The sequence below is a fragment of the Ptychodera flava genome, chromosome 5 (assembly GCF_041260155.1).
Source record: "Ptychodera flava strain L36383 chromosome 5, AS_Pfla_20210202, whole genome shotgun sequence".
Taxonomy (NCBI): Eukaryota; Metazoa; Hemichordata; class Enteropneusta; family Ptychoderidae; genus Ptychodera; species Ptychodera flava.
The window spans coordinates 39,126,960-39,153,721 of record NC_091932.1 but is presented as its reverse complement, the minus strand read 5'-3'; the positions used below and the strand labels follow the sequence as shown (position 1 = coordinate 39,153,721).

The following is a 26,762-nucleotide window of genomic DNA, read 5'->3' as shown; positions in this document are numbered from 1 at the left end:
GTGAGCACAGCGTCCGTGACGATATTTTTATTATCATTTATCGGTTATCGTAATGGCAGCATTATTTACCGGTATATCAATATCGTATTATTTATCCGGTAAGTATGGCACACTTGTACTAGTTATTTCTATTATCAGACACCGCAAAGTAGGTCACGTTTAATTTTCGCGACCAAAATTCTTCTCGAATGAGTTATTCATATTCTCTGCACAAAAAGAGTTGACCGATATGTCTGAGATGCGCGCGCACTCCCAATATTAGTGTAACGAACGTGACTTAGTCGAGTGGTAGTTTGGTCGTAATAGTTCCGGTGTGTATATTCTTCGTGGTGATCGGTGCTATTTCGATTGCTCGTACGGGGGTCCGGTAATGACGCACATAGAGGAGAGTAGTGCACAATGATTCAGTTAGTTTAATCAATATACATCTACATGGTTACAGTATCTAGAAAAGTCGGCTGTCTACGTGGTTCACCATAGTCAAACAGACTTGACTTCTCACGACAGTCAGTACGTCAACGTCACAGAGCGTGTACATCTCGGTGCCTAGGTAAGCGTAAAGTAAAGAGCACGTCTGTCTATATAGTGTACAACATAAATCATCTCCAAAATCTACATATGACCATGACTTTGTATCCGACTATAATTATCTAAAGACAGTCGGAAAGGCGAAAGGCAGGAAGGTTGCTCCCACTAAAGGAGAATGTCAAACAGGACGAACATCATCATCTAAGCGTCTAGCCAATGTATTGACTTGGGCTATTCTCAAAAACACACATTCACCACAGGATAAACGGTTTCTTCAAAGGTCAGGAAAATAAACAAGGGAGATCTTTCTCACGATGCACCACGTGCAGGGGTTACTGTTGGTCAGTTTTTTGTCAGTAATTATCAAGATTAAAATTCTAAACAATCGAAGAGCGATATCACATTTAAAGTAAGGGAACCGTTAAGAGTGTACATATATACGTGCACACAACCTTTCCATTTACATTTTCGCAAGTCACATTGAACGATACACCGCTATTTCTGCCGTACGATTGATGGAATCATGGAGCTCTTGGGCTTGGAAATATCTGCCTGGATGCTGCTTTCTGTAATAGCAATGGTCCTGTTTTATTTGTAAGTATTTGGCATGGCATTTAATCCGAAAAACAACAGACAAAAGTCGGCGTATCGCGGACAGAGAGAGAGGGCGACTGCTGTGTCAGCAGAAAGTGGAACCCAAAAACGAACTCACAACGGGAGCTGGTATAAGCCTGGTGGTTAGAGCACTCCTGGCGTCTACTAGTGCCGTACAATAATTATGAATTGAAATATCTGTCAGATGACAATTCATTTTGACATTGAAAACGGTAAAGTAATGGTGACTGACTGTTGTAGGCAACACTATGGAACGACTTTTTTCAGAATGTGACAGAAGGATAGTTTGTACCATTTTCTAAAAATTGATGTCAAATAACAGCAGTGATACTCTTATATTCTTCAAGTTTGTCATATAAATTCTGGACTATAGGTTTTGTCCGATGGAATGAATATTTGGAGATCCGACAATAAGGTTTAGGACTATAAGGTAAGGTAGGGAGATAACAAGTTTCAAAATAAGTAACGTGACGGCGCAAGTGGCCCGTTTCTGAGCGGGGAGATCCAAAGTCGACCGTGAAATGTAAAAATTCAGGGCAAGATTCGTCCTGTCCTCTATGCTAACTTGAACCATCTCAGGACAGAGTTTTTGCCTTTTCCTATATGAGTTTTTGTAAAAGTGAACTTGTAAATCAAAGATTCCAAAACTGCTATAAAAGAAGAAAGAAAAGAAAAGAAATAAGAGGAAAAGAAAAAAGAAAATATCTTAAAGGCCTATCGAGGATATAAAAAAGGATCCTTCTACGCGGGATGCATATGTAATTTAAATGGCAGATGTCAAACAACGTAAAAGATGGCTCCGTAAAAAGCAGTTTCCTTGTGAAGGGATTTTCTGGGCAACGTTTCATGCTTCACAAACCCATAAACATCTATAAAATGCCATCGCAATCCAAACATGTGTCATGTTTCTATAATTTGCACGGGTTACTGTAAATCTTCATTCTAGTAATTCGCCAAATTTCAACATTTCGCCACTTGGGCTTCTCTTCCCACGATTTACCGGAGGTGTAATTCTTCAAAATTGGCGGCAATTTACATTTTCAAGTCTCTTCTGTTTAAATTCAATGGCAACGCCATTCCAGGCACCCGCATGTCTTGTGAATTCCTATGATTATGCATGAAATGTCTCACGCAAGGTTGGACAATAGAAAGACAATGTAGTCGAACTTTTATCAGAACTGTAGCTGTTAAGTATCGCTTTTCATATTTTCACAGCTTGGATTTAAAACAATGGTGTTGTGACATGTCTCATGCATACTATGTATTAATCATTGTGAAACAAGCGTTGGCAAGTTTTCTTGTCGACAAAGTATTGTAAATTTGGGAGTCGGACCTTGGGGGCCTTGGAGTGAGCATATCTCCAGGCTCTCGGAGCTAAGAGTTGCCCCAGGCAGCCATCAGGCCGACCTGGGGAAATAAAGTTTCGAGCGCAACGTTAATTCCCGTGTCGCCAGTTACTCCATCTACGCGTACTGTGGTCTGAAGTAATCCCTTAATCCCGATTCAAGAACACTCTTTTACCATTTGATACATGTCAGATTCTGAGCATGAGAGTAAGAGATTGATCAAAAAGGTAGCTTTGGTCAAAAAAGGAATGGTACATCGGCAGTTTTAATGGATTAAAACTGCTGTCAATCATACTGAGTCTCGTGAGTTGTGAAATTCAGTAAACATTAGTGGAGTGAATAGCACTTTTTTACGGAATAAATATCTTCTTCTTTTCAAGGCCGTTTCACCTTTTGTGAACTTCGCTTCCATTAACAGACTGTGATTAACAAGCATTGCCATGGAAATCACACATCCTTCAAGCGACAATTTAAAGAATATATATTCCAAACTGATGTATTTCTACCCTGCAACAACTTGTTGTCTTTTCTCTGTACACTGAACTTCGAGTATTTTTTAACGCGTTCATCACAATCGTCGTTATAAGCTCAGGTGTTCACGCACGTGAGCAAATTTCATAGCGATGTCTGTCTGTCTGTCCATGTGTGTGCGTGTGTCTGTCTGTCTGTCTATTTACTTGTCTACCTGTCTGTCTGTCTGTTTACACGATAACTCAAAAACGCCTGAACAGATTCAAATAAGATTTGGTAGACTGGTACCATATGCTACTTGTAGGAACTTGTGATATAATCGAGGTTACGATGGTATAGTCGAATATGTGGTAGCGTGTCGGGGTCGGCAAGGCTGGTATTCCAATGATGAAGGGATGTAAAGACGACTGGAAACAGCGAGCACTAGATAATCTAAGAGGTACTTTATTCACTAAGCTCTTAGCTACGTACATAGAGTGATGGTAAGCTGTAGACTGGCTTGAGTACACGTGGGCTAAGAGAGATATACATGCCCTAATGAATAGTAATGACAGCTCATGAATAATAATCACATGACACTACGTCACATAACTGATTAGATTTTGGTTAGAGCGGCTTGCATAATAATGAAGTTATGACATCATTTTTGTCTTATAATGGTTCCTATTGAGACACTAATGACAGTGTCGACATATATCAAGAAATACTCAACAAAATTATATGGAACTTTTCACAGGTGACAATCTCAGAACATTATGATGATACTGTGAGTGTCATGTCAATTATCTGCTCATTTGCATATTTAATGAACTTTTGTAATTAGTGATATTACTCTGAAATTCCTGCACCCAATTTGATTATACACGCAACAAATATTGATCTGATATATATCTGATTGTAATAAGAAGTATTGGGCAGTGTCAAGTTAATAAATAGCTCATTTGCATATTTATGAATTTTTGTAATTAGTCATATGAGTCCGAAATAAGGGCACCTAATTTGATGAAGTCTGCTGCAGATACTAAGACGACAGATATCTAACTGTGGTGTAAAGTATTTACAAGTGTGTAGTTATATAACTCTGAAATTACAGTACCCATCCCGATGAAACCTGCTACAGATATTGATCTGATAAATATCTAATCGTACTGAGAAGCATTGGGCGTCAATTTAATCAATAACTCATTCGCATATTTCATGAAGTTTTGTAATTAGTCATATTACTCTGATATAAATGCATTAAATGAGATGAAATCCTCCGCAGATACTGGTCCGAAAGATATCTGACTGTGTTGTAAAGCATTTAGCTGTGTAAAGTTAAGGATTTATTAACATATTTAATGAACTTTGTAATTGGGTATATAACTCTAAAATTACGGCATCAAATTTGGTGAAACCTGCTACAGATGTTTGATCTGGTAAATATCTAATATTGATATGAAACATTGATGAGTATCAAGATAATGAAGGGTTCATTTGCATATTCAATTAACTTTATAATTAGTGATATTACTCCACAATTACAGCATTAAAATTGATAAAACGTGTGAATTAGCATGAGCAATGTCAAGTTAACAAATAGCTGATTTGCATATTAAATAAAGTTTTGCGATTAATTATTTCACTCTGACAGTACGGTGCGAAAGGTTATAAAACCTGCTACATATAATAATATAACAGATATTTGATTGTTCTTGCAACACGCCTCACTTGGATGTCGATTATATTAGTATGAATTGGGTTTATTGAGAGAAGTATTGATAAACGTAATAAAATAAGTACTCGCCAGAGATCGTTACATGTAGTTTGGCAGTAGACCGGATACACGTTTAGTGGTATCAGTAGTCTGTCTTCCACTCCGAGCTGTGTGCTCAATTGAACTGCTGTCAGAATATACAATGTCAGCCTTTGTTCTTTTGTTTTGGTTAGTGATTATCCTAATGAGGTCTGCAAATGTTGCGTAACATCTCCTTGCTCTTGTTTTGTCAAATTAAAGGTCAAAGGTACAATTATCTTACATAACTTCATAACAGCCGAAAAGTATGCAGTAATTCATGCCATACTGTTTTATTTCATGCGTCCAATATTATAGAAATAACGGGCGACGCGCTGACCATTAACGTTTATTTGTGGGCAAGGGCGAGAGGAAAGCCAAAAATTAACGGGCGAGGCTTGCCGAGCCCGTTAATTTGGCTTTCCTCGAGCCCGCGACCACAAATAAACGTTAATGGTCAGAGCGGAGTCTGTTATTTCCATTATATTATCAGCGAACCCAAGAAAACCGTAAAAATTTCCGAAAATTTCAGGAGCGAACGACAACTGGGCCCCAGAACTGAGCAATACGCGACGCACTGTTACGCGCACTGTAAAATGTTGGCAAATCTGGAAATATTTTCAGAAAAAGGTATCTCAACTAGGCCCACAAGTGCTCCATTTTATTTTGTGATTGATTATGATTTACGTTTGAGCTGTAAAGTTACGATACTTTGAGTTATTAATCTTATTATTCATATTCACGGGCATATAAACAGACCATTACTGTGTATTTGTGGTCAGTCACGTGGTTCAGCTCGACCAATCAAAATGCGACAGACAGGGCATGGTAATATAATGTCTGATAAATGTCAATACATGTCGAGTCATCAGCAGTCAATTTCAATGTGATAACTAAGTTTGTAATTTTGTCAAGCTTAAAATCTGTAGGAGTCATTTGCATATAACACTTATGACAGATATCTGATTGTTTTGTGAAGCGTACTACTATTAATGAACCTGTTGTGAAACACGTGAGCACATTCAGTTCACATCTGGTTTTAGAAATCTTTGGGTTTCGAACGGTCGTATTGGCCGTTTAAGAGTCTCAGACGCGGTTTCAAATTCACTCGCTGAAATCCCCCAGCGAAATGCGAGTCTCAAGTATAGTCGCATACGTGATCGCACTTTGAATCTTCTATGAACTGAGAGTCTCAGAATCAATCGCATTCCTTTTTCAATTTGGTTTATACCTTTTTTTTTGGATGTTGTCATGACAACGAAAGATCTTGTCGCTGTCGATTTATTTATCAGAACCTGTCATGGTGGAACTTTTTATTGATCGTAGATACGATTTTGATGTTGACTATCCAACAGCTTTGACGATGTTATTATTTATACTGATCATAAAAATCGGGTGCCTCCTTGTGGTATATAACACGTCATGTTAGTAACCCATGTGTTTTCGTGCCCTGGCTCGTTATTGTCTTTGTCACTATTGTGATGATGCATCGTTTTTACAGAGTGGCCTGTATTTCTCTTTTTTGTATCAATTTACATCGCGTTGGTAACTATTGGTTTCGTTTTCTGGCATATTGTTGTACCGCGATTCAAGAGAATTAACATCGTTGGAGTATTAGGATCATGATAAGTCTTCGACTAATAAACTGAGTTTACCGAATTTAAGATAAGGACTACTTCATAATTTACAATAGTCCGCATTCAAATGAGGGGCGGAGCCCAACTAACAGAACAGCCAATTTCCGACCGTGGGTTGCAGAAATATGCATTTTACTATTAAAGCATCGTGCACATCTAACAGAATGTTATATAGAGAAAGTTATTGGACTTCGAATAAACTCACACGATGCACAAAAGAGCAAAATACGTGGTGAAAACTATATGATGAAACTTCTTTGATGATCCGAATTTAAACATTAACTGTAATGCTCATTATGACAATCCTACATCTGATAAAGGTCGACAACCAAACGCTAACACGTTGTCTCACGTCTTTGTAGGTATGCAACATGGCCATTTTCCACATTCCGGAATTTGGGAATTCCTGGACCAGCACCGTGGCCACTTGCAGGGAACTTTATTCAAATGAGCACGGTAAGTTTCGAAGCTCTATCTGTAATACAGTCCGTTAGTCAATCAATTTGTATATCTACATAGCCTCATATCCATCTTTCTCTGTCTGTATGTATTTATTCTGGCCTTTTTTGTCTCTCTATTGTTTAGTTACATAGATCGTCTGTATTGCCTTCCGATTCCTGTTCGTCCATACAGCAGCCTCTTCTATCTTACCATTATCGTGTGCCGTTCTATAATTTCTAAGCTTCCCTCAAACTTTATGTTTCTCTGTTACTTTAACTTCCAGATTTTCTATTTATTTAGTGTTTGTACACGCTCTTGTTTTGAGGATCGGTTTAAAATGGGATAAATGGTTTTATTTCACGGTTGGCTTTCAGCATATTGACAAATTGACTTCCTCATATGCAAGTACTGCATCAATGCTTGATAACGTTTCAATGACGTTCTTACGACTTTAGAATTCAGTCAAAATTGGTATAGATTTTCATATCTTACAATTGTGGGATGCTTTTAGGACATTCACTTATATTTAAAATGGCGACGCATTAACCAATATTGAGCGTTTAAGTTGTCATCGGTGAGCCTTTGAATATTAATTTACAAAAAGCAAACGTAAAGATTTTGATGAAGTCCCAAAGTTCAACCTTTAGTTTAACTCGAAAGGGATACGGACACAAACTCTACGCGTAATCATGACGATAAATGCGTTCTTTTAAGAGTTCAAAGTCCCTGTTTCGAAACAGGTCGCTCTACAGATATGGTTTGCTGGCATTTAAAGTTACAAAGTCGTTCAAAATAAGTCGTTGAAAGCAATTGATTTCATTACACGTATGTATTTGTAGGGTCTCCAATACAAAGAGATGGAGTGGTACAAAAAGTATGGGAAAGTCTTCGGGTAAGTGATAGATGGGCACATTGACTGAAGCCAAAAACATTCGTAATTTTCAGGGTATTGTCGTATCGCACCTTGATGCTAATTAATAAACAGATATTAACTATTCGCCGTATAATTTGGCCGGAGGGAAAGCGGTCATGCCAATTGTAAGGCTTCTTTGCAGTCACAACTATTTTTAAATCTGAAAATCAACTTCCACTAAATTCTGTTTTGGGAGTTTGAATGCTTGAATACTATGTTTCCTCTGTATTCATTATGACTATGTTGTAAATCATTTGTATGTTGAACTTGTTCAAAGATATCAGCATCACAAGTAAAACTTCGACTGTCACAGATTTCGACTGCAGAATTATTGAAAAGGAGGGTAAGGGCTGTTGTCAATATCATGTAGATAAATTTTCATGTTATCTGATTGGCTGTTGAGATAGATTTAAATGTCGCATTATTTTCCATTCGGTCAAATATCAAATTTGCTGCACATATGGGAAGTCAAAGCTCAAGGTCAACTTGACACGAATTTAATGAGAACATAAAATGACAGCAAGAAATAATTCTTCGATAGGTCAACTCTACATACAAATGACGAACCCAAGTGTCGAAAAGTCAGTCAAGTTTCAGCATCAAATCACAGGTCAGCAGTTGAGGGCTGCGTCGTTAATCACGCGACAAAAGTTGATAATGCAGCAACAACTTTACATCACTCGGAAAGAACTCCTCTACGATACAAAAGAGTAAACTGTCATGTTCGGCACAGACCAAAATCTATGTACAGTTGACATCTAGAAAATAGGCTAAGACCCAATTTAAGAGCCAGTTGTTCAGTTTGTTTTTGTTTTCTTGTATTACGACAAAATCATCTTTTGCGTATTTACAGAAATATCAATCCAAATTTAGAAAAAAATAGCTCAAAAATTTGGAAATGAATTAGACTCATGCATAATTTAGATGAGCATGTGAATTTCGTGCATTACATTAGAAAAGAGTCAAAGTTCAGGCACATAGAACTTACACAGAGTTCATGAATATGTTCAGCCACTAAGAGCCAACTTAGTGAGTATTAACTATACTATCTAGACCGGCAATGACCACGCAAGTATATCGCTAAGATTATGCGACACTGTGGTCCTTCAATCATTTGATTGGGTATTGAGGATGAACATAGTATCGTTGTACATCAATGTTAACAAGAGTGAAACTAGATATCTAATTTCATTTTAGGTTTGATATCTCTGTATCAATTATTATCAATATGTGCGGTATAGTTGACATATGGACCATATTTTTTTATTCAATCCATTATCCAACAGGTGAACGCCTAACTGCAGGATAAAGTACCCATGACCTACTATACCCAATACAGCAATGAGGAGTAAAGTACCTTGCTCAAAGGCACAACACCCTGTTAGAGTATTGAACTCACCATCCTCATAGTGAAAGCAGTACTCTAACTACTGCCCTATGGCGCTTCCTTTATCTTATTCGAAGCAATCAAAATGCTTTGAAACAGATTTCTGGGAACTAAATTTTCAAACCCAAAAACAGCTGCAGTTGTGATTCCTTTGGATGAACCTTATCTGGCTTCGAATTCTTTGATGTCTGTGATGTTGGTATCCTTGAATTAGTACAACGTATGTATGATTTTTTACATCATAGAATTGGCTACCATGAAAACATGTGTTAAGATCGGTATTAATGTATTGTTTTCTTTCTAAGCCAAATTATCTCTGTAGACTAAGTTAATTTCGCAATAGTCCAAACCATTCAAACAGGAATCGGGAAAATTAATTTTCAGACAGCAAAATAGTTGTGATTGCAATGTGGCGTTAACTTAACATCACTCTCTTCCTTCCAGCTAAGTTATTCGACTACAAATTGTCGATGTACAACCTGTTGACGTTAGAACTGCATAAGCCCCACAAATGACGAAACTCCAGTTTGGAGAGCATTCACGATATTTACAGAAACAAAAACAATCAAAAAAGAAATATTATTTTAGTTTGTATTCATACAGGTCAACAAAGTTGCAAAGTTTGTCGCTCATCGACAAAGCGATAACTATAAAAATCCTTTAAAGTTATTGTTTGGTTTTAATTTTTTTAAGATTCTTGTCAATATGACTTGTAAAAAACTCGTTTAATTTTTTTTAAATATACCAAGGATTTACGAAGGGCGCCAACCAGTCCTTGAAGTGGTAGACCCTGAGATGTGTAAGCAGATTTGCGTCAAGCACTTCACCTCCTTTTACAACAGAAGAGTGAGCACATTAATGTTCTAGCCAAAAATTCATTCTTTACCCTCTGTTTGATCAGCTTTATGAAATATCAATGTTTTAAATGGCTTCTCTTGTCTGACATACATTCAGAATACCAAAAATATTCGGAGATATACATGCTTACAGAGAAATGTTGACGGTTCTTGTGCCATGCAAGGCACGGATATTTCTCTTGCCAACCAAATGGTATTAATGCGTGTGCAACAGAGAATAGAATGGCTTTAAACCGCTACTGGCATTATGACATCATGATTAGAAATAGTATAAGGAATGACGACGACAAGAAATTTACCACTTTGGATTTTGAAATTAATATTTGCATTGAGTAATTATATATAATCCCATGGTATTTTTCTCTGTTTGACGTCATCGTACACGAGTGTTTTTTGCGGAGCGGTACAACTTCGAGCCCAACGCGAGAAGTTGTGCGGCTCCTCGAAAAAAACGAGTATACTATGACGTCAACACACAGAAAAATTCCATGGGATTGTATATTTATCACATGAACAGTCTTCTTATTTTTCTTTGGTGTGGATGGATCAAAATTATTGTAACAAATTGCATGATTTTTATCGCGATTTTGTGTTTTATTTACGCGGATTACTTACATTTTATGAGTAAAGCAGCCCGTCACCAAGGAGATGTGCAAATGTTTACAGGTATACTTTCATTCATAAATCCCATTAAGCTGAAAATGGTATCTCCACCAATCAGACATACGGATTCGGTCACGTGCACCTGTCAATCATTGTCTCGCGCTGGACCGATGCCAAGGCAAGTCTGCCATCGGCGGACATAGCTTTTACTGCGCTAGCGACGGATAACCACAGTATTTTGAGTTATTTAGAATATTTACAATTGCATTTATGAAGTTAATGCAACGACACGATCGAAACAGTAGTTATCATTCTTAGAGATGCAGTGGCGTTTAAAATCACAAGTTTACGACCTTGGCCCGAAAGTTTCAGATCGATGACACACACAGTGTAGGCTTGTAGTGGGCACGGTCGTCACCGGTTGTGGTCATCTCAGTCGTCAATATTTTCACGGACTTTGGTATTTGCTGTGGCACATATATCGCCCGTAGGTACATCCCAATTTTGTTACTTGACGGGAACTCTGTTCTGTTGTGAGTGTTGCCCGAGTCAACTTTCGAAATTGCATAGGATTGATACAGCGCTGCACTGTACAGGTCGATAGCTTATGTCCTCACTACAGCCTCAAGCTGCAGGTTTGATTCCGATCGAGAAACAACGGAATAATTTGTGTGATGAAGGAAAGTTATCGTTGTTCGTCGAATGACTTTATGCTTTTGCCTTCTATGTCGCTTTTCTGAAGATTATACAGTATTCATTTATTAAGTTGAACTTTCGTTGAGGTGTATCTTTCGGGTTTATCGCCAACCGGGATCGCCAGGTACGACGTTGCTTGGCGATCGCTAGGTTCGACTGATGCCGTGACGTTACTGAGCCATTAAAACGATCGACGGTATCCTCATTCGATTCTTGGGAATAGCTAAAGCTTTAGCGACTCGAAATTTCATTGGACATGCCTTCTTTGTTTCCATATCTGGATTTATCGGGTCACCTTCCTCTGGTTGCCATGAGAGCACGGCATCGGTCATGAAAATTGGTCTGTGTCGCGACGTGTATACGTGCATGCGTGAAGGGTACCATAGCAGGAAAAAAGTTCCGGTTGATGACGTACAACAGGGGTAATACGGATTTCTTATCTGTGCTGGTGTACATTACACAGGTGGAGATACGGGCCAGTTCATGTGATAAACAAACTTACTCGTGACCTTGCATTGTTATGCCTGCAATGGAATGAGAATGATTGTACTCATCATTAATTCTTTCATCGTTTTACAGCGTTTTCCACTCGAGAGTAAACCCTTCAACCATGCGCTGACAGCCCTCGTTAATCAACATTGGAAGAACAAGAGAAACACTCTCACACCAGCTTTCAGCGGAGCGAAAATGAGATTTGTGAGATAACGTCATGTTTCTGTTTACCTTCACGTCTGATGATACGACAAAGGAAAAATTGAACAACATAGCTGTAACTGTTGATACATTTTTCACTAGTTTTGTTTTAATGTCAATCATAATGTTTGCGCTATAGCTACTCCCAAGCACGTAAACATACGAATCACCATGCTTGTCAAGTCACTCTGCAATAATAAGGCCGACAAAGATTTATGTTAACAAAATTATCGGAACATAATACCACAAAGTTATTGTTTCAGATTTCATTTTGAATTTTGTTAATACTTGAAATACGTAAATGTGTTAGCTTCTACTAATTCGCAGACTGCAGTGTAAATTACCATTTTGCAAAAAAGGAAGATTTATCAAAACAATGAAACATAAATGATAGTACAAGCTGCAATGTGCCAATTTGTCAGTCAAAAGACAAAAAATAGGCACCACGATGGAGAGCACAATGAAGAGGACATGCCATGGAAATCAAATTTAATGAATTAAACCAGTCTGTGGTTAAACCTTAAACCTCACATATGAGGTCCTTATCTCGAGTAACTACGATAAATTGGAAGTTCATGAATACCTCCTGGAACGAAGTATGTCACATTGTATTTCTCAGATGACTCCTATTGTCAACAATGCTGCAGACACTATGATAAGAATTCTTGGTAAACACAGCAAAGAAGGAAAGCCAGTGCAATGCAAAGAGTAAGTCATTAAGGTAGTTCGTGCCTCGAAAATGAAAGACTTATAAACTTTTGGTGAAACTTTTCTCAAGGAATATTTAAACTTCTCCCTTTCAAAAAAATAAGAATAACAATCAGAGGTCACTTTGCAAATTTTCGTACAACAGGAAGAAATTACGCAAAATTTACTGATATTTGAAAGTCAAAGTGGCCGCCGTCTCTGTGTTAATTCTATGGCGAAAAATAAAATTTTCAATTTTCGAAAACTAAGACGGCGAAATGTTTTCTTACACCAAGAGCTTAAAATGAGCCCCCCCCCCCAAGTGCTATATCAGAAAAGAATTGTTAAAGTTGGAGAGTCAAATATCTGTCGTATCCCCGAGGCGCATTCTACCGTAACTCTGAAAGGCTTTAAAGGAATAATAACCGCGTTCATATTCTCCGTCGAATTTCATCTGAGTATCAATTGTCGTAACTGCCCCCAGGACAGGCGAATAGATATACATTATACGAAACTTGAAAACTCAACGATCCATGAGTCAGATACGGGTATTTCCTTCAATGAAAAGAAAATTACACATTTAGCAAACCAGCTGATCCGAAATTGTTTTTGTTTACTTCCCTCAGAGTCTTTGGTGGCTATGTGATTGATAGTATCGGCAGTGCTGGATTTGGAGTGGATGTGAACTCACAAGAGCAACCTGACCATCCCTTTGTCAAGCATGTCAAGGAAGCCTTTGTCTTTGACTTTTTTAATCCAGTGCTCTTGGCTGTTTGTAAGTAGCTCTCCTGCAAACGACATGGTTAAGTGTATGTGTCTTGGTTTATGAATTATCGCAACGGATTAGCTTGTTCGAGTAATCTTACAGAATCCTATTAGTAATTTAAATATAGAATTACATAAAAACATAATCGAAATAACTGTAGGTTTTATCGCGAAGAAACTTTCGCTAAAAGTATGTTTATCGTCCAAAATAATATTTTTTTTATTTCTTTTAAAAATGCACTTGCTATAGAGATTTTATTTTCCCCAATTCCTTATGTACAAGTGTCTATTTGGCACGCGTCCTCTCCTGTTCAATACGACTGCTTTCAAATCGCTTTCTATTTTTGTAATATTGTTTGAAAAGAATTATGTCCAGGGTTTCCGTTTATGCATCTTTAAGCCGTGGAATAATTTTCGTAAACATAAGGTCAATCAAGTATGGTCATGGAGCATCAAAATATGCAAATTATAGTGTGTTGTAAATATCTCATCTGAAATCCTGCGTATTCATCTGTAATCCTGCGTTTTGTTTATACAAACTGTTCAACCGCTCTTTTACTTTACATTTCATCCAACTGCAGTCCTTTTTCCGTTTGTATCACCGATCCTAAATTGGCTAAATATTGGACTTATCCCTCAAAGGATCATCAATTACTTCGTAAATTTAACTGAAACCACAGTCGAAATGCGGAAAAAACACGATCCCTCAGAGAAGGTAGGAAATCAAAATTTTCGTCATTCTGTTCTTCAAAACAGTAGATTTCTTTGTTGTAGAGTAGATAACAACAATAATTTATATTACGATAGAACTTGTGACTTCAGTGGGAAAGCAGAATTTGCTATTTGAAATGTTGTAAAAACATACGACTGTATTTATAATCTGCCATGAAATTGATTCCGATTGACAATATCGGAAAATAGAACAGACAGTTCTAGAACTTACAAAATATATTAAAGAGAAATTTTTACCATACACGGTAAATTTTTCATGACAATGCTATTGAACCACAGTGGAAATAAATCTTTAGACTTTTCTGTGTAATCCATGCACGATTTGTTGTTTTTGCTGGTCATTTTACGTACCATTTTATGCAAAATAAATAAATAAATGAAATAAAAATAGATGCTTCTGCCATGACTTCAATTAAAGGTTTAGAAAGTGACCAGCAATAACCAAGATGGCGATTCGTATGAGATGGTCGCCCAGCTAAAACCAGACTTGATGTTGATTTCTGTCACAACATTGTTTAATGATTTCCTTTTACCAACAGTCTGGATTAATCTTGCTCCAAATTTTACAGAAGTTGGTGTGTTATGTACAGGCGATGTTTTTAATGTATTTACTATTGTCATCAAACTTGAGCCTGTAGTGTACGCTGTTTAAGCCTTCTTTGGAAGACATACTATATACGGTAACGTGAAGATATTTACTATATTTAGTAAGTTCCGAAACTGACAGACAAAGGCTGAACGGAAAGTCTTTGTCCGAAAAAAGCGTACTTTACATGTTGTATTCACATTATGTTTTTACTTTTGCTATTATATAATATATAGTTAAAATACTTGTACATTTCTGTGTACTAGAGAGTCGACTTTCTACAGCAAATGCTTGATGCCCGTGAAGTATATGATCAGTACGTCAAAGAAAATGAAGCAGACGAAGATGAGAATGGAGTTCAACTTGTGAGAGATGGAAAATCAGACACACATGATTTCCATAAAGGTTTTACAAATGATGAGCTCCTGGCACAGGTAAGAAAGCTGAAAAGCAGTTATTACATCTCACTGAAGAATGATGTGCATCGATAATACCCTGTACAGTGTAAACCACTATGTTGATATTAAAATATTTCCTCAGACAAAAGAACACATGCACAACAGCGTTCTTTAGGTTAATATGTTCTAATTTCCTTTAGGTATTGACTTGCATTTCTTCGAATCAGTTTCATGCTTATATTTGTATTTTAGAAATAAGTATTGCTTGTACCAACTGGTGAATCGCTGATATCAAGTTTTTTTTTATATAATATACGGTCTTGATTACGAGATACACAGTGATCCGATATTGCAATTATTTTGCCTTGCAATTATTGCTTAAGTTCATATTTGAAGTTAATTTCCTCTCTTTTGCGATTTATTTCTGTCATTATGTTAATTGTTATTCTATAAAATGTAACACTCGTCTTTTAACAAGACAAACCTATAGATATTCAGTCGTTCTTGTCTCAGTACTATGTGAAAGATGTTCACATGGCAATGTATTATTTTTATTTATTTTATTTCTTTATTTGACGGGTCAACAGGCCCGAAGGCCCAATAACAGACTCCGAGAAAATAAATACAAACAAACAAGCAAACTGTACAGTACCAACAAACATAATAAAAACTAAAAATACAATATGTACAGAATGAATACAGAGAAAGGGCCCTAAGAATAAAAATATATTGACACGGACGTCTTAAAAGCAGTACTAGGTAAAAAAAATATCCAAAGTAATGTCATCACATAGTGTTATAGACCTTGGGATAAAAGCATATTTTCTAAGATTCACCCTGCAACGTTGAACTTGAAATAAAGACGGGGCCCTGAGGCGTATGTGTGGTGCATAAATTGATATAAAAATTAAAAGGTAGAGACAAGAAAATATCCCGGAAACTATTCCGTTTAAAAGTATGAAATCTAAATCCTTCCGCCGAAACGAGAGAGAAAGGAGATTAAAATGCATACAGGACTGTTTGTAATCACTATCATAGTACCCAATAAACTTCAGACACATATATTTCAAAAAGCTTTTTTGAACTTTCTCTACATGATCCCTCAAATATTGACAGTTCGGAGACCATAACACAGAGCAGTACTCTAATCTGCTTCTTACTAAAGATACATACAAGGATGTCAAAGCTCTCGAAGAAGAAAAATGTATCACAGGATCTCAAACCGAGCATTTTGAAAGCTCGTTTACACATTTATTCAATATGCCTTTTAAATGATAGATCAGAAACTAATATAAAACCCAAGTCTGCAATTTCAGACACATACTTTTACAGACAACCATCGATGGAATAATCGTACAAAATAACATTTCTCTTGTTGTTGAAGGAAATAACATTGCATTTCAGAATATTGAGGTTAAGCTTCCACAAAGTACATCAATTAACAATCCTCAACAAATCCTCGTGTAACAGAGTACAATCGCCTATAGAATGAATTTCGCGAAATAATTTAGAATCGTCAGCATACATACTGATCTGGCTGTGAAGAAGGACATTAGGAAGGTCGTTAATGTGAAAAAAAGCAGGGGTCCTAAAATTGAACCCTGAGGCACCCCTGATGGAGCATGGGTGCTAATGGATGATTTTCCATGAATAATAACACTTTGAAATCTGTCTGTAAGATAAGAAGTAAAAAGTTTAAGAAGAAGACCACACAGACCGAATGAACTGAGCTTACGACAGAGCAGTTTGTGGTTGACAGTGTTAAAGGCCTTATGGAGCCGTCATTATTTATGGCCTGGGGGGTCGGAGGAATCTAAGGGGGGTCACTCACAAAATCGAAAGCTACAAAGGGGGTTGCTCAAAAATTGAGAACAAGAAGAGGGGGGCCTACTCATTTTTGTTGATATGTACTGAAGCATTTAGTGAAGTTATGAATTAATACTAGTCCGTGGGCTGGAGGGGCCCACCGTGCACCCCCCCCCATAAACCTACTACATGGGTATTTTTTTGTTCTTTGGGATCTGCTGAACTAGAAAAAAGATGTTAACATTGGATATTTTGGGATGCACTACCTGTCTGCACTGGTTTTTGATTTGTATGTACCGCAAAAAATGGCGAAAAATGGGTAGGGGGTACTATATCCTCCCCTAAATTGAGTAAACCAGCATGAAATAGCACAAACCTTACATTTTTGGAAAGCTCAGATACTGCTCTTTCTGAGGAATACCAACTTTAGCAAAATTGATTTGTGTACATAGAATAGGACGACTTTAAAGTGAATTTTTTTGACAATTTTGAAATTTTTTACCCAAAATACCATGTAACAATTGTGATTTACTTTTTATTAAGCAAAATTTTCACAACTTTTTGTGTTTAAATTATTTATTCCAACATATTAAACAAGAAAAAAAGTGTTAACATCAGATATTTAACTCTACACTACTTCTCTGGAGTCAATTTTGAATTGCGTGTATCTGTATGGGATGTACAAAAGCTAGGGGTAGGGGTACAACATTCTTTCCTTGATGAAGTAAACTGGCTTGAAATGCCATATACCTTATAGTTTTAGAAAGCTGAGATACTGGTCTTTCAAAAATGCATAAGTTTTTAGTAAAAAAATATGACGTCATAGAATTGGATAACTTTAAATCGATTTTTTTCTGGTAATTCAGTAATTTTAACCGGAAGAAAATACGATAACGATTGTTTCTCCCAATGAAGCAAATCACACAGATTTATGGATGTTATTACCAATTGCAATGTGCTGAAGAAGAAAATAAATGTCAAAATTGGGTATTTACAATACATAATTGTCTCTTCTCACTAAAATTGCAAGTTTTGCTACATTGGTATATCGTGAATGGGCATTTTATTGTTATACAATGAACTAATGCACAGCCTTAAAAAGAAGACTTTAAAACGCGCACACATAGTCATATAGCCATTTTCTCCTTAAAGTTAATATATTTACAAAAGGGATGCTTTGTATAAAATATATTTGATTTGGTACAGGGACATGTCAAAAATATGAGTTAGATTTTTAACAGACAAAATTTTGAAGGGTACCGTGAAGTCAGAGTATTAACGACTCGCATATGTTTTTGTTAAATTTGTCGTCTTGTAAGTCATCTGCTGACCAAATCAAATATATTTATACAAAGTATCCCTTTTGTAAAGTGTCTAGGAAAATAATTGGTAGAATTGAGATTAGTTTTGACTGTAACTTGCGACATAAAACTTAGGGGTATGGGGTAAGTTTTGCTCTCATTTCATCAAAACTATAGAAGATATATTGCATATTGCAATATATCATTTTAAAGAAAAGTAGATTAAATTTCTAATGATACCGCATATGCCTCGTTATGTTCAAAATAAGCTCAGCAGAAGACTTACAAGAAGACAGTTTAACAAAAACGAATGTGATTCAGTAATACTGCGATTTTGCGGGACCCTTCAAAATATGACTGTTACAGCTACAGGATCACAATATTTTTTCTGTCAAAAGATTATTTCTGGTTTCTAACATTTACCTGTAGAAAATAAAACAAAGTTAATACACAGTATTGCCCTTTGTATTATGTATAGGTAAATAATTGGTATAATTTAGATTAGTTTTGACAGTAATTTGCGACATAAACTTTGGGGTATGGGGTAAATTATGGCCCTATTTCATGAAAACTATAGAAGATATTGCATATTGCTATATACCATTTTCAAGAAGAATAAATCACCTTTCTAAAGATACCCCATAAGCTAGGTCATATTAAACAGTAAGCTCAGCAGATGACGTACATGAAGACAGGTTTGACAAAAATCCATGTGGGTCACAAAATCGTGATTTTGCGGTACCCTTCAAAACATGACCGTGACAGCTATTCAGTCCCTACCGGTATGTATGTTGTCTGTTACTTATTCTAGGGATCCCAAGGCTTCTGAAAAATAAAGTTTTGTTATCCTGTGGAGTTGGGGGGGATGGGGGAAGGTGCACGTAGACGCCCCCTCTAGCCCACGGCCTAATAGATTTTTAGTAATGCTTGCTGTATAAGTAAGACAAGGTGGCATAGACAATTTTCCAAATACGTCTTATCAAAATTATTTTATAAAAAAATATTTAAAAAGTAAATTATAAAAATAGACAGTCATCAACAATCTATTTACTTTAAGGAGAAAATGGCAATATGACTATGTGTGCGCGTTTTAAAGTCTTCTTTTTAAGGCTGTGCATTAGTTCATTGCATAACAATAAAATGCCCATTCACGATATACCAATGTAGCAAAATTGCAATTTTAGTGAGAAGAGACAATTATGTATTGTAAATACCCAATTTTGACATTTATTTTCTTCTTCAGCACATTGCAATTAGTAAATAACATCCATAAATCTGTTTGATTTGCTTCATTGGGAGAAAACAATCGTTATCGTATTTTCTTCCGGTTAAAATTACTGAATTACAAGAAAAAAAATCGATTGAAAGTTATCCAATTCTATGACGTCATATTTTTTTACTAAAAACTTATGCATTTTTGAAAGACCAGTATCTCAGCTTTCTAAAACTATAAGGTATATGGCATTTCAAGCCAGTTTACTTCATCAAGGAAAGAATGTTGTACCCCTACCCCTAGCTTTTGTACATCCCATACAGATACACGCAATTCAAAATTGACTCCAGAGAAGTAGTGTAGAGTTAAATATCTGATGTTAACACTTTTTTTCTTGTTTAATATATTGGAATAAATAATTTAAAACACAAAAAGTTGTGAAAATTTGCTTAATAAAAAGTAAATCACAATTGTTACATGGTATTAGGGTAAAAAATTTCAAAATTGTCAAAAAAATTCACTTTAAAGTCGTCCTATTCAATGTACACAAATCAATTTTGCTAAAGTTGGTATTCCTCAGAAAGAGCAGTATCTGAGCTTTCCAAAATGTAAGGTTTGTGCTATTTCATGCTGGTTTATTTAATTTAGGGGAGGATATAGTACCCCTACCCCTACCCATTTTTCGCCATTTTTTGCGGTACATACAATCAAAAACCAGTGCAGACAGGTAGTGCATCCCAAAATATCCAATGTTAACATCTTTTTTACAGTTCAGCAGATCCCAAAGAACAAAAAAATACCCATGTAGTAGGTTTATGGGGAGTGCACGGTGGGCCCCTCCAGCCCACGGACTATACAACAATAATAGTAAAGAACAGCAATATATATGCTTGAGATATGTATGTTCATACCCGGTATATGTACACACCTACACACACACACACACACACACACACACACACACACACACACACACACACACACACACACACACACATATATATATATATATATATATATATATATATATATATATATATATATATATATATAAATATATATATATATATATATATATATATATATGTGTGTGTGTGTGTGTGTGTGTGTGTGTGTGTGTGTGTGTATAATACAGGTGGTTTCAAGTAGAAACTAAAATCTCATTACACTATGTGTTTTATGTGTTTCACGTTATAGCGATCTTCAGACGAGAATGATCAACTATTCGACGTGGCAAGCCTTACAGGCTAGTACTGAGTACATTTTTCAGTATTTCCCGATTAAAGATTGATATACTTGCCTGATCATTCATGAGAAACGTCTGCTTTCTATATTCTACATTGTATAGGTTACCGATAGGGGAAAATGTGTAAAGCAAGCTAATTCTGATTGTATAAAGTTTAAAACCAGTGGAATGCCTTGACAACAAACCCATCTTTTATTGCAGGAAAATAATAATAAATAATAAATGTGAATAAATGTATGTCTGTCGCTATTTTTTCGTTTTCAAAAAATGTAATCTTCATTGAAATCAGTGAACTGGAATATAACTTTTTGAATACTGTCTCAGATTTCTGTTCCTTTGAGTGTTTTATACGAAAAAAAATCTGAAAAAAATACTCCCCGAGTGCCACCAAATAACACCATTTTAATCTCTATTTTTCAAAAGCTCCAATGGCAGGAGGGGGACACCCCCCCCCCTTTTGACCTCCCCCCGCGACTGCTCGAGCTGTCGCTTGTGGTACTTTCGCACCACATCTTCGCCCTCTTGTAAAAACATCCCTCGGAGACACACTGCATGACATCAGAGCACTGGATACAGACCTCTACATCAGCCCCTGTCAGAGCAATGGAACCTCCTTCCCACACAGATCTGTACAGCAGGGTTTAATCAGGGTTTAATCAGGGTCTGTACAGATCCTGTCGCAGCAGCAATCCATTTTACTGTATGATATTTAACTTTCCATTTTTTTGGGGGGGGGGGGTCACTCAAAATTTCTGTAGCAGAGTGGGGGCCCGGGGCTAATCGAACACGTCTTGGTTTGCAGGGGGGTACTCGAAATTTTGGAGTTTCTAAAGCGATTTCTCCGACCCCAGGTCGTAAATAATGACGGCTCCCTTAGCAAAGTCAATATAAATGCTGTCGGCTTGCTTCTTGAGTCAAGAGACTTAGAAAGAAAATCAACATATGAAACTAAATTAGTTGCAGTTGATCGTCCTTTTACAAAACCATGTTGAAATTCAGTTACATAGCTTTCAACAAAAGGGTACACATTATTGTGAAGAATGCGTTCAAAAACTTTTCCCATTAGAGGCAAGAGTGAAATTGGGCGATAATTATTGAGCAGATGTTTATTACCACCCTTGAACACAAGCATAACATTAGCATGTATAAACTCGGTGGGAAAAATTCCTGCGTTGATACTCGTCTGGAAAATGATGGAAAGGGGGATAGATAACTCTTTGCAACAGTTTTTTAAGACAATACCTGAAATATTGTCAGAGCCACTAGCTTTACGTGGATCAATTTCATTAAGTATTGCTTCAACGGCATCCACTTTAACTGTAATATGTGACAGTGAACTGTTGTTATCGTTTTTATAGTCATTGACATTCTTCGTAGCTGGTTATGAGACAACGAGTACCATGATGAATTTTCTCGCGTACTCAATGGCAACAAATCCCGACGTGCAAGAAAAATTGTGCGCTGAAATCGATGACGTAATGGCAAACTATGACGAAGTTACTTACGACGCTGTGTCTAAGATGCCTTACCTGGATATGGTTGTTTGTGAAACTCTAAGAATGTATCCGCCTGTCATAAGGTTAGTAAAAACATTTATCATTAAATATCTGTGAAACCTGCCAAAGACCGAATGAATGTCCCGCAAGAAACGTCAGCACAATGAATTTAAAAACCTGCGATCCTGTGAGACCGTCCCGTAATTCATATATTTTCCGCATGTTGAGAACTAGTGTAAGATACGCTTGTAAACATTGAAAATTTTGTTTTGAGCTGGTGTAAATAACAATGAAGATATTATTTTATGGGTAGGAGCACTAATTTGAGCTACGAATTCGCTCTTACCGAAGTAAAAGATGAGTAGAGCTAATTCGCGACAATAACCATGAGTTGCTAAACAATAACAACATAAGAAAATATATTAATATTAGTGGTGAAGGTGATGATACAACAGCGACGACGATGGCGACGACGACGACGGCGACGATGATGGTGATGATGATGATGGTGATTATCTTTATCATCATCATCATCATCACTGGGATAATGAAGGAAAATTTCAATTTGCTTTGTTGGCTTTCTGTGCCTGATATCGAAAGAAACCTGAACATATAAATGCCTTACCACCGTTTCTGATGTGATTTAATTCCGTAATTACACCTGTTAGAAGAAATAGTCCTACTGCAAAATTGGGTTAATAATTCAACAGATTTGACAGAGAATGTAATGAGGATGTCACAATCGCTGGGATCCACATTCCTAAGGGAATGCCTGTTGCAGTGGCGGCTTATGCAATCCATCATGATCCAAAGATCTACCCTGAACCTGAGAAATTCATCCCGGAAAGGTAGGTGGTTGGTATTTCATATCATGCCTTCGCTATATACATTCCTGAAGTCAACGCAAAGTCACAAATACTGCATGAAGCTCATGACTTACTTCTCAATATTTTTCAAATTTTACAACTGTATTTAGTGACAATTTACAAATAACTATAATGTATTTGTATATTTTGTGCAATATAACAAGCTTAAGCCCAATGCAAAGGACAATAAAGACAACCATGAGACACGCACCAACAACAATGGTGCAATATAACACTAACGTAAATTTAATACTTACATCATTTTCAAAATATTATGAAATTTCAAGATTTACCAAAGAAGAAAAAGAGAAACGTCATCCTTACGCATGGTTGCCATTCGGAGCTGGTCCCCGTAACTGTATCGGAATGAGATTTGTCTTGTTGGAAGCTAAGATTGGTCTGGTCCGTATTTTCCAGCGATTCACCTTTGAACCTTGCGCCGAGACTGAGGTATGAATTGTTTAGAACCGATGTTTCTACAAACGACCATATTAAGTAAATGACATGACATATGCTGCAGAACAGACTGGTGGATGATGTACATAAACGTTTAGTTAATGCAAGGTTTGGTAGAATTGGAAAGTGCAGAATTACAATAAATGAATTGGTGATGATGATGATGATGATGTAGGTGATGAATACTATCTGTTGTTGATATTATTGTTATTAAGGCAATGAACTTTCGGTGATGCCTTTAAAGTTTCATGAATGTATCTTATCTCTTTATCAGATACCTCAAAAACTTGGCAAGGCCGGAATTCTAACACCACCGAATGGTGTAAAACTCAATGTGAAGGCAAGAAAAAGGTACATTTATATTTGTCGTTGTAAAAAGACCTTGCCTAACTTTACAGCATACAAAAGATTTGTGAACTCTATACAAAAAACTGAGTATCACATTGCCTTGAGAAAAGATAAAATTTTTGCCCATAATAAAAAGTGGAGAATTTACAGTACTAATATCCACCAAGACCCTAGCACAACAGACATACACAATAATGATGTATGATCACTACTTTATTGATTTCTGTAATGTCTTTTTTTTCTCAGATTTAATGAGACATGTATTTGAAAATTTTTGACAACTCCAATAAAAACGTTAAAAAAAAAACAAAAAAAAAAAAACCTGGAAAGCTATATATAAACATCGCATAAATGGTTGAAGGATGCTACCGTATAAACATGTTGAAACCTGGTATCTTGTATATAACTCCTACAGTATACGACCAGCGAAATCTTGATTTTCCAACAATGTAGAGGCTTTGATATTCAGGATTATACTGAGCTTTTTAAGGAACTTATTATGCAGCAAATGTCATATTCCCGTTGAATAATGATAGTACTCCGGAGACACAGTATTTCTTGAATCGCAATAATATTGTTGTCATCGATTATTACAATATAATTCCTACCTTCAAATGTCAGTATGGTATTGTCCATATATGTATTCAGAGTACGTAAGTTTTGATATATATTCTATAATGGTGATAGTGATGCCTTCAGCAGTTTATTGAACTGTAAATCCTCAATCAAGGTATTAAGTTGATACATCATTTGTCTGTTAATTTGTCTCCTGAATCTGTTTGTCTTAGCCAACTTGAATTCAAAGAAATCTGTCTAGGTCAATGCATGATAGCCGCTCCTCAGAAACCCAATGACCATTACAGATTGTGCATTTGTAAATTCCTGGATGCATTTTGACTAATAGTGAAAAATTTAGGATGGTGAATTTTCATAAAATTATGTTTTTGGAAGTCTAGATAATATTTAGAATTTATTTTCCACTGAATAAAACTATATATCTCTGAAATATTCGGCATAATTATGGCACATTTTGAAAAAAATAAATGATGCTGTTTATTGTTACATATTTCTTTTATTTCAATAATCTTTACTGTGTGAAGTTTTAATTTTGTGTTATTGTACAATGAGAATACTGGAATTTCATTTTCTGCAAGAACGTGAAATGAACGGCTTGTAATATTCATTTTCAGTGATATTCGTGAAAGACGATGACTTTTTACCATCGCTTCGCCACGCCGACAAATCAAGTTCGGTGACCTAATCTTTTTTTCTTTAATTTGTCATCATTCCGATATTCCCGATTTAGAAATTCTCCAATCCAAACTTTTGATAACAGTTTCAATTTTTCTGGTCGTACATCCTTAAGGCGATACCGAAGGATTCAAGTATCTAGGCAACGGTTGCAAAGGAAAATTTGTCAAATCCCCGAAAATATGAGTTTTGTTGCATTTATAGGCCCGAAGATGCAAAACAATGGCATCAAAACCGAGCAGACACATGGTTGCCGATCATGGAACGGGTGACGTCATAGATATGCAAATTAACACAACATGTTTTTGAAAAGATTCTACTCTAAATTTGCTCAAAATCCCCTGAGATTTTACGTAGTGATACTTGACATACTCCTTCACAGTCCTATTTTCACGTGCAATCGCGCGCATTTGGAACGCTGTCAGCCTTAGCAATAGCGCGCGCCGAATTCTTTGGTATCGCCTTAAGGTAATGTGCACCTCGAAAGTGAAAGACTTAAACTTTTGCTCTAACTTTCCTCAAGGAATCTTTCAATCATTCTCTTTCAAAATCAAGAATAAAATAGGGGTCACCGTGCAAATTTTGAGAGAAACAAATTACCCAAGATTTACCGATATTGGAAATTCAAAATGGCCGCCATCCCTGTGTTACCTCGATGGAGAAAAAGAAAAATTTTCGAATTTCGAAAAACTAAGCCGGTGAAAAGCTTTCTTTCACCAAGAGCTTTAAGATGAACCCCACATGTGGTATATCAGAAGAGAATTCTAAAAGTTTGAGAGTCCGAATGTCTGTCCCCGAGGTGCGTTCTACCTTAAAGATGATAATAGATTTTCAATACAGAGGAATTAGTTTGTTGCGATAAAAACCATGAAAGCAATGCATATTCGGATACATTAAAAGTACCCATTCCGTAAAAAAGGAAAGTACTGGCCGTTTCTAAGAAAATGAATATAAATCAAGCAAAACTATGCCTTGACAAAGTTTATTTGAACCAATTTTGTATCATCTGTACATGATTTATAAAAAATACTTATAACTGAATGTTCATCAGATAGAGTGCAATGTCTGAAAGTGAGTAACAAAGTTTAAGGGGTGCAATAAAGAAAACGAATTTAGAACTACATCTGGGTTAATGTTCTAGGCAACTCACATGCCGACGTAATACTTCGTGTAACAAAATTCTGTAACTTCTTTAAAACATGGACGTTCAAAGGTATTAGTTTTTTTCAATATCATATTATGAACCTTTCTGATTTGCGGCAATACATGAAAAATGCAATGTATACGACTAGCAGTTATAGTAGGATCTGCGATCACAAAGTTCATGAAAAGACCATAGAATTGGTGCATGGAAAAATTGTTTTTCCGACAACACCAACTTTCCATATGTTTAAATTCGCTATTGTCTCTATTTTTCACTGATACTTAATCTAACCAGTTTTGATCCATCGTGATAATCTGACTCTGGTAAGATTGTACCAAAGTGGTAATTGATTCCTTGGTGCCAATACCTGTCATGCCTGTAAGTCTATTTTTCTCTATTTTCCACTGATACTCCTTCTAACAAGTTTCGATCAAGCTAGATAATCTGACTCCGGTAAGATCTAACTGGTAATTGATTCCTGGGCGCTAACATCTGTAAGTCTATTG

General features: G+C 36.3%; 1 protein-coding gene across 2 annotated transcripts; it reads left to right on the top strand.

The window, feature by feature from the left end:
• Nucleotides 1-400: 400 nt before the first annotated feature.
• On the top strand, nucleotides 401-24,120 carry LOC139133884 (cytochrome P450 3A8-like). Of its 2 annotated transcripts, none has more exons than XM_070700657.1 (13): nucleotides 401-550; nucleotides 6,734-6,827; nucleotides 7,652-7,704; nucleotides 9,862-9,958; nucleotides 11,848-11,964; nucleotides 12,581-12,669; nucleotides 13,275-13,423; nucleotides 13,995-14,128; nucleotides 14,998-15,165; nucleotides 22,054-22,274; nucleotides 22,902-23,039; nucleotides 23,345-23,507; nucleotides 23,788-24,120. In XM_070700657.1, exons 2-13 carry the CDS (start codon nucleotides 6,819-6,821, stop codon nucleotides 24,064-24,066), a joined length of 1,617 nt encoding a protein of 538 aa, XP_070556758.1. In that variant the 5' UTR covers nucleotides 401-550; nucleotides 6,734-6,818; the 3' UTR covers nucleotides 24,067-24,120. The 2 variants fall into 2 exon arrangements, with proteins under 2 accessions (XP_070556758.1, XP_070556757.1); XM_070700656.1 differs by lacking the exon at nucleotides 401-550 and adding an exon at nucleotides 948-1,122.
• The last annotated feature ends 2,642 nt before the right edge of the window (nucleotides 24,121-26,762 follow it).

Excerpts from the sequence above, each read along its gene's own strand:
- LOC139133884 (XM_070700656.1), top strand. The coding sequence starts at position 1,052 with ATGGAGCTCTTGGGCTTGGAAATATCTGCCTGGATGCTGCTTTCTGTA. Across the intron at positions 22,275-22,901 it reads ATGTATCCGCCTGTCATAAG|ATTTGACAGAGAATGTAATG; the intron begins GTTAGTAAAAAC and ends ATAATTCAACAG. Across the intron at positions 23,040-23,344 it reads GAGAAATTCATCCCGGAAAG|ATTTACCAAAGAAGAAAAAG; the intron begins GTAGGTGGTTGG and ends TGAAATTTCAAG.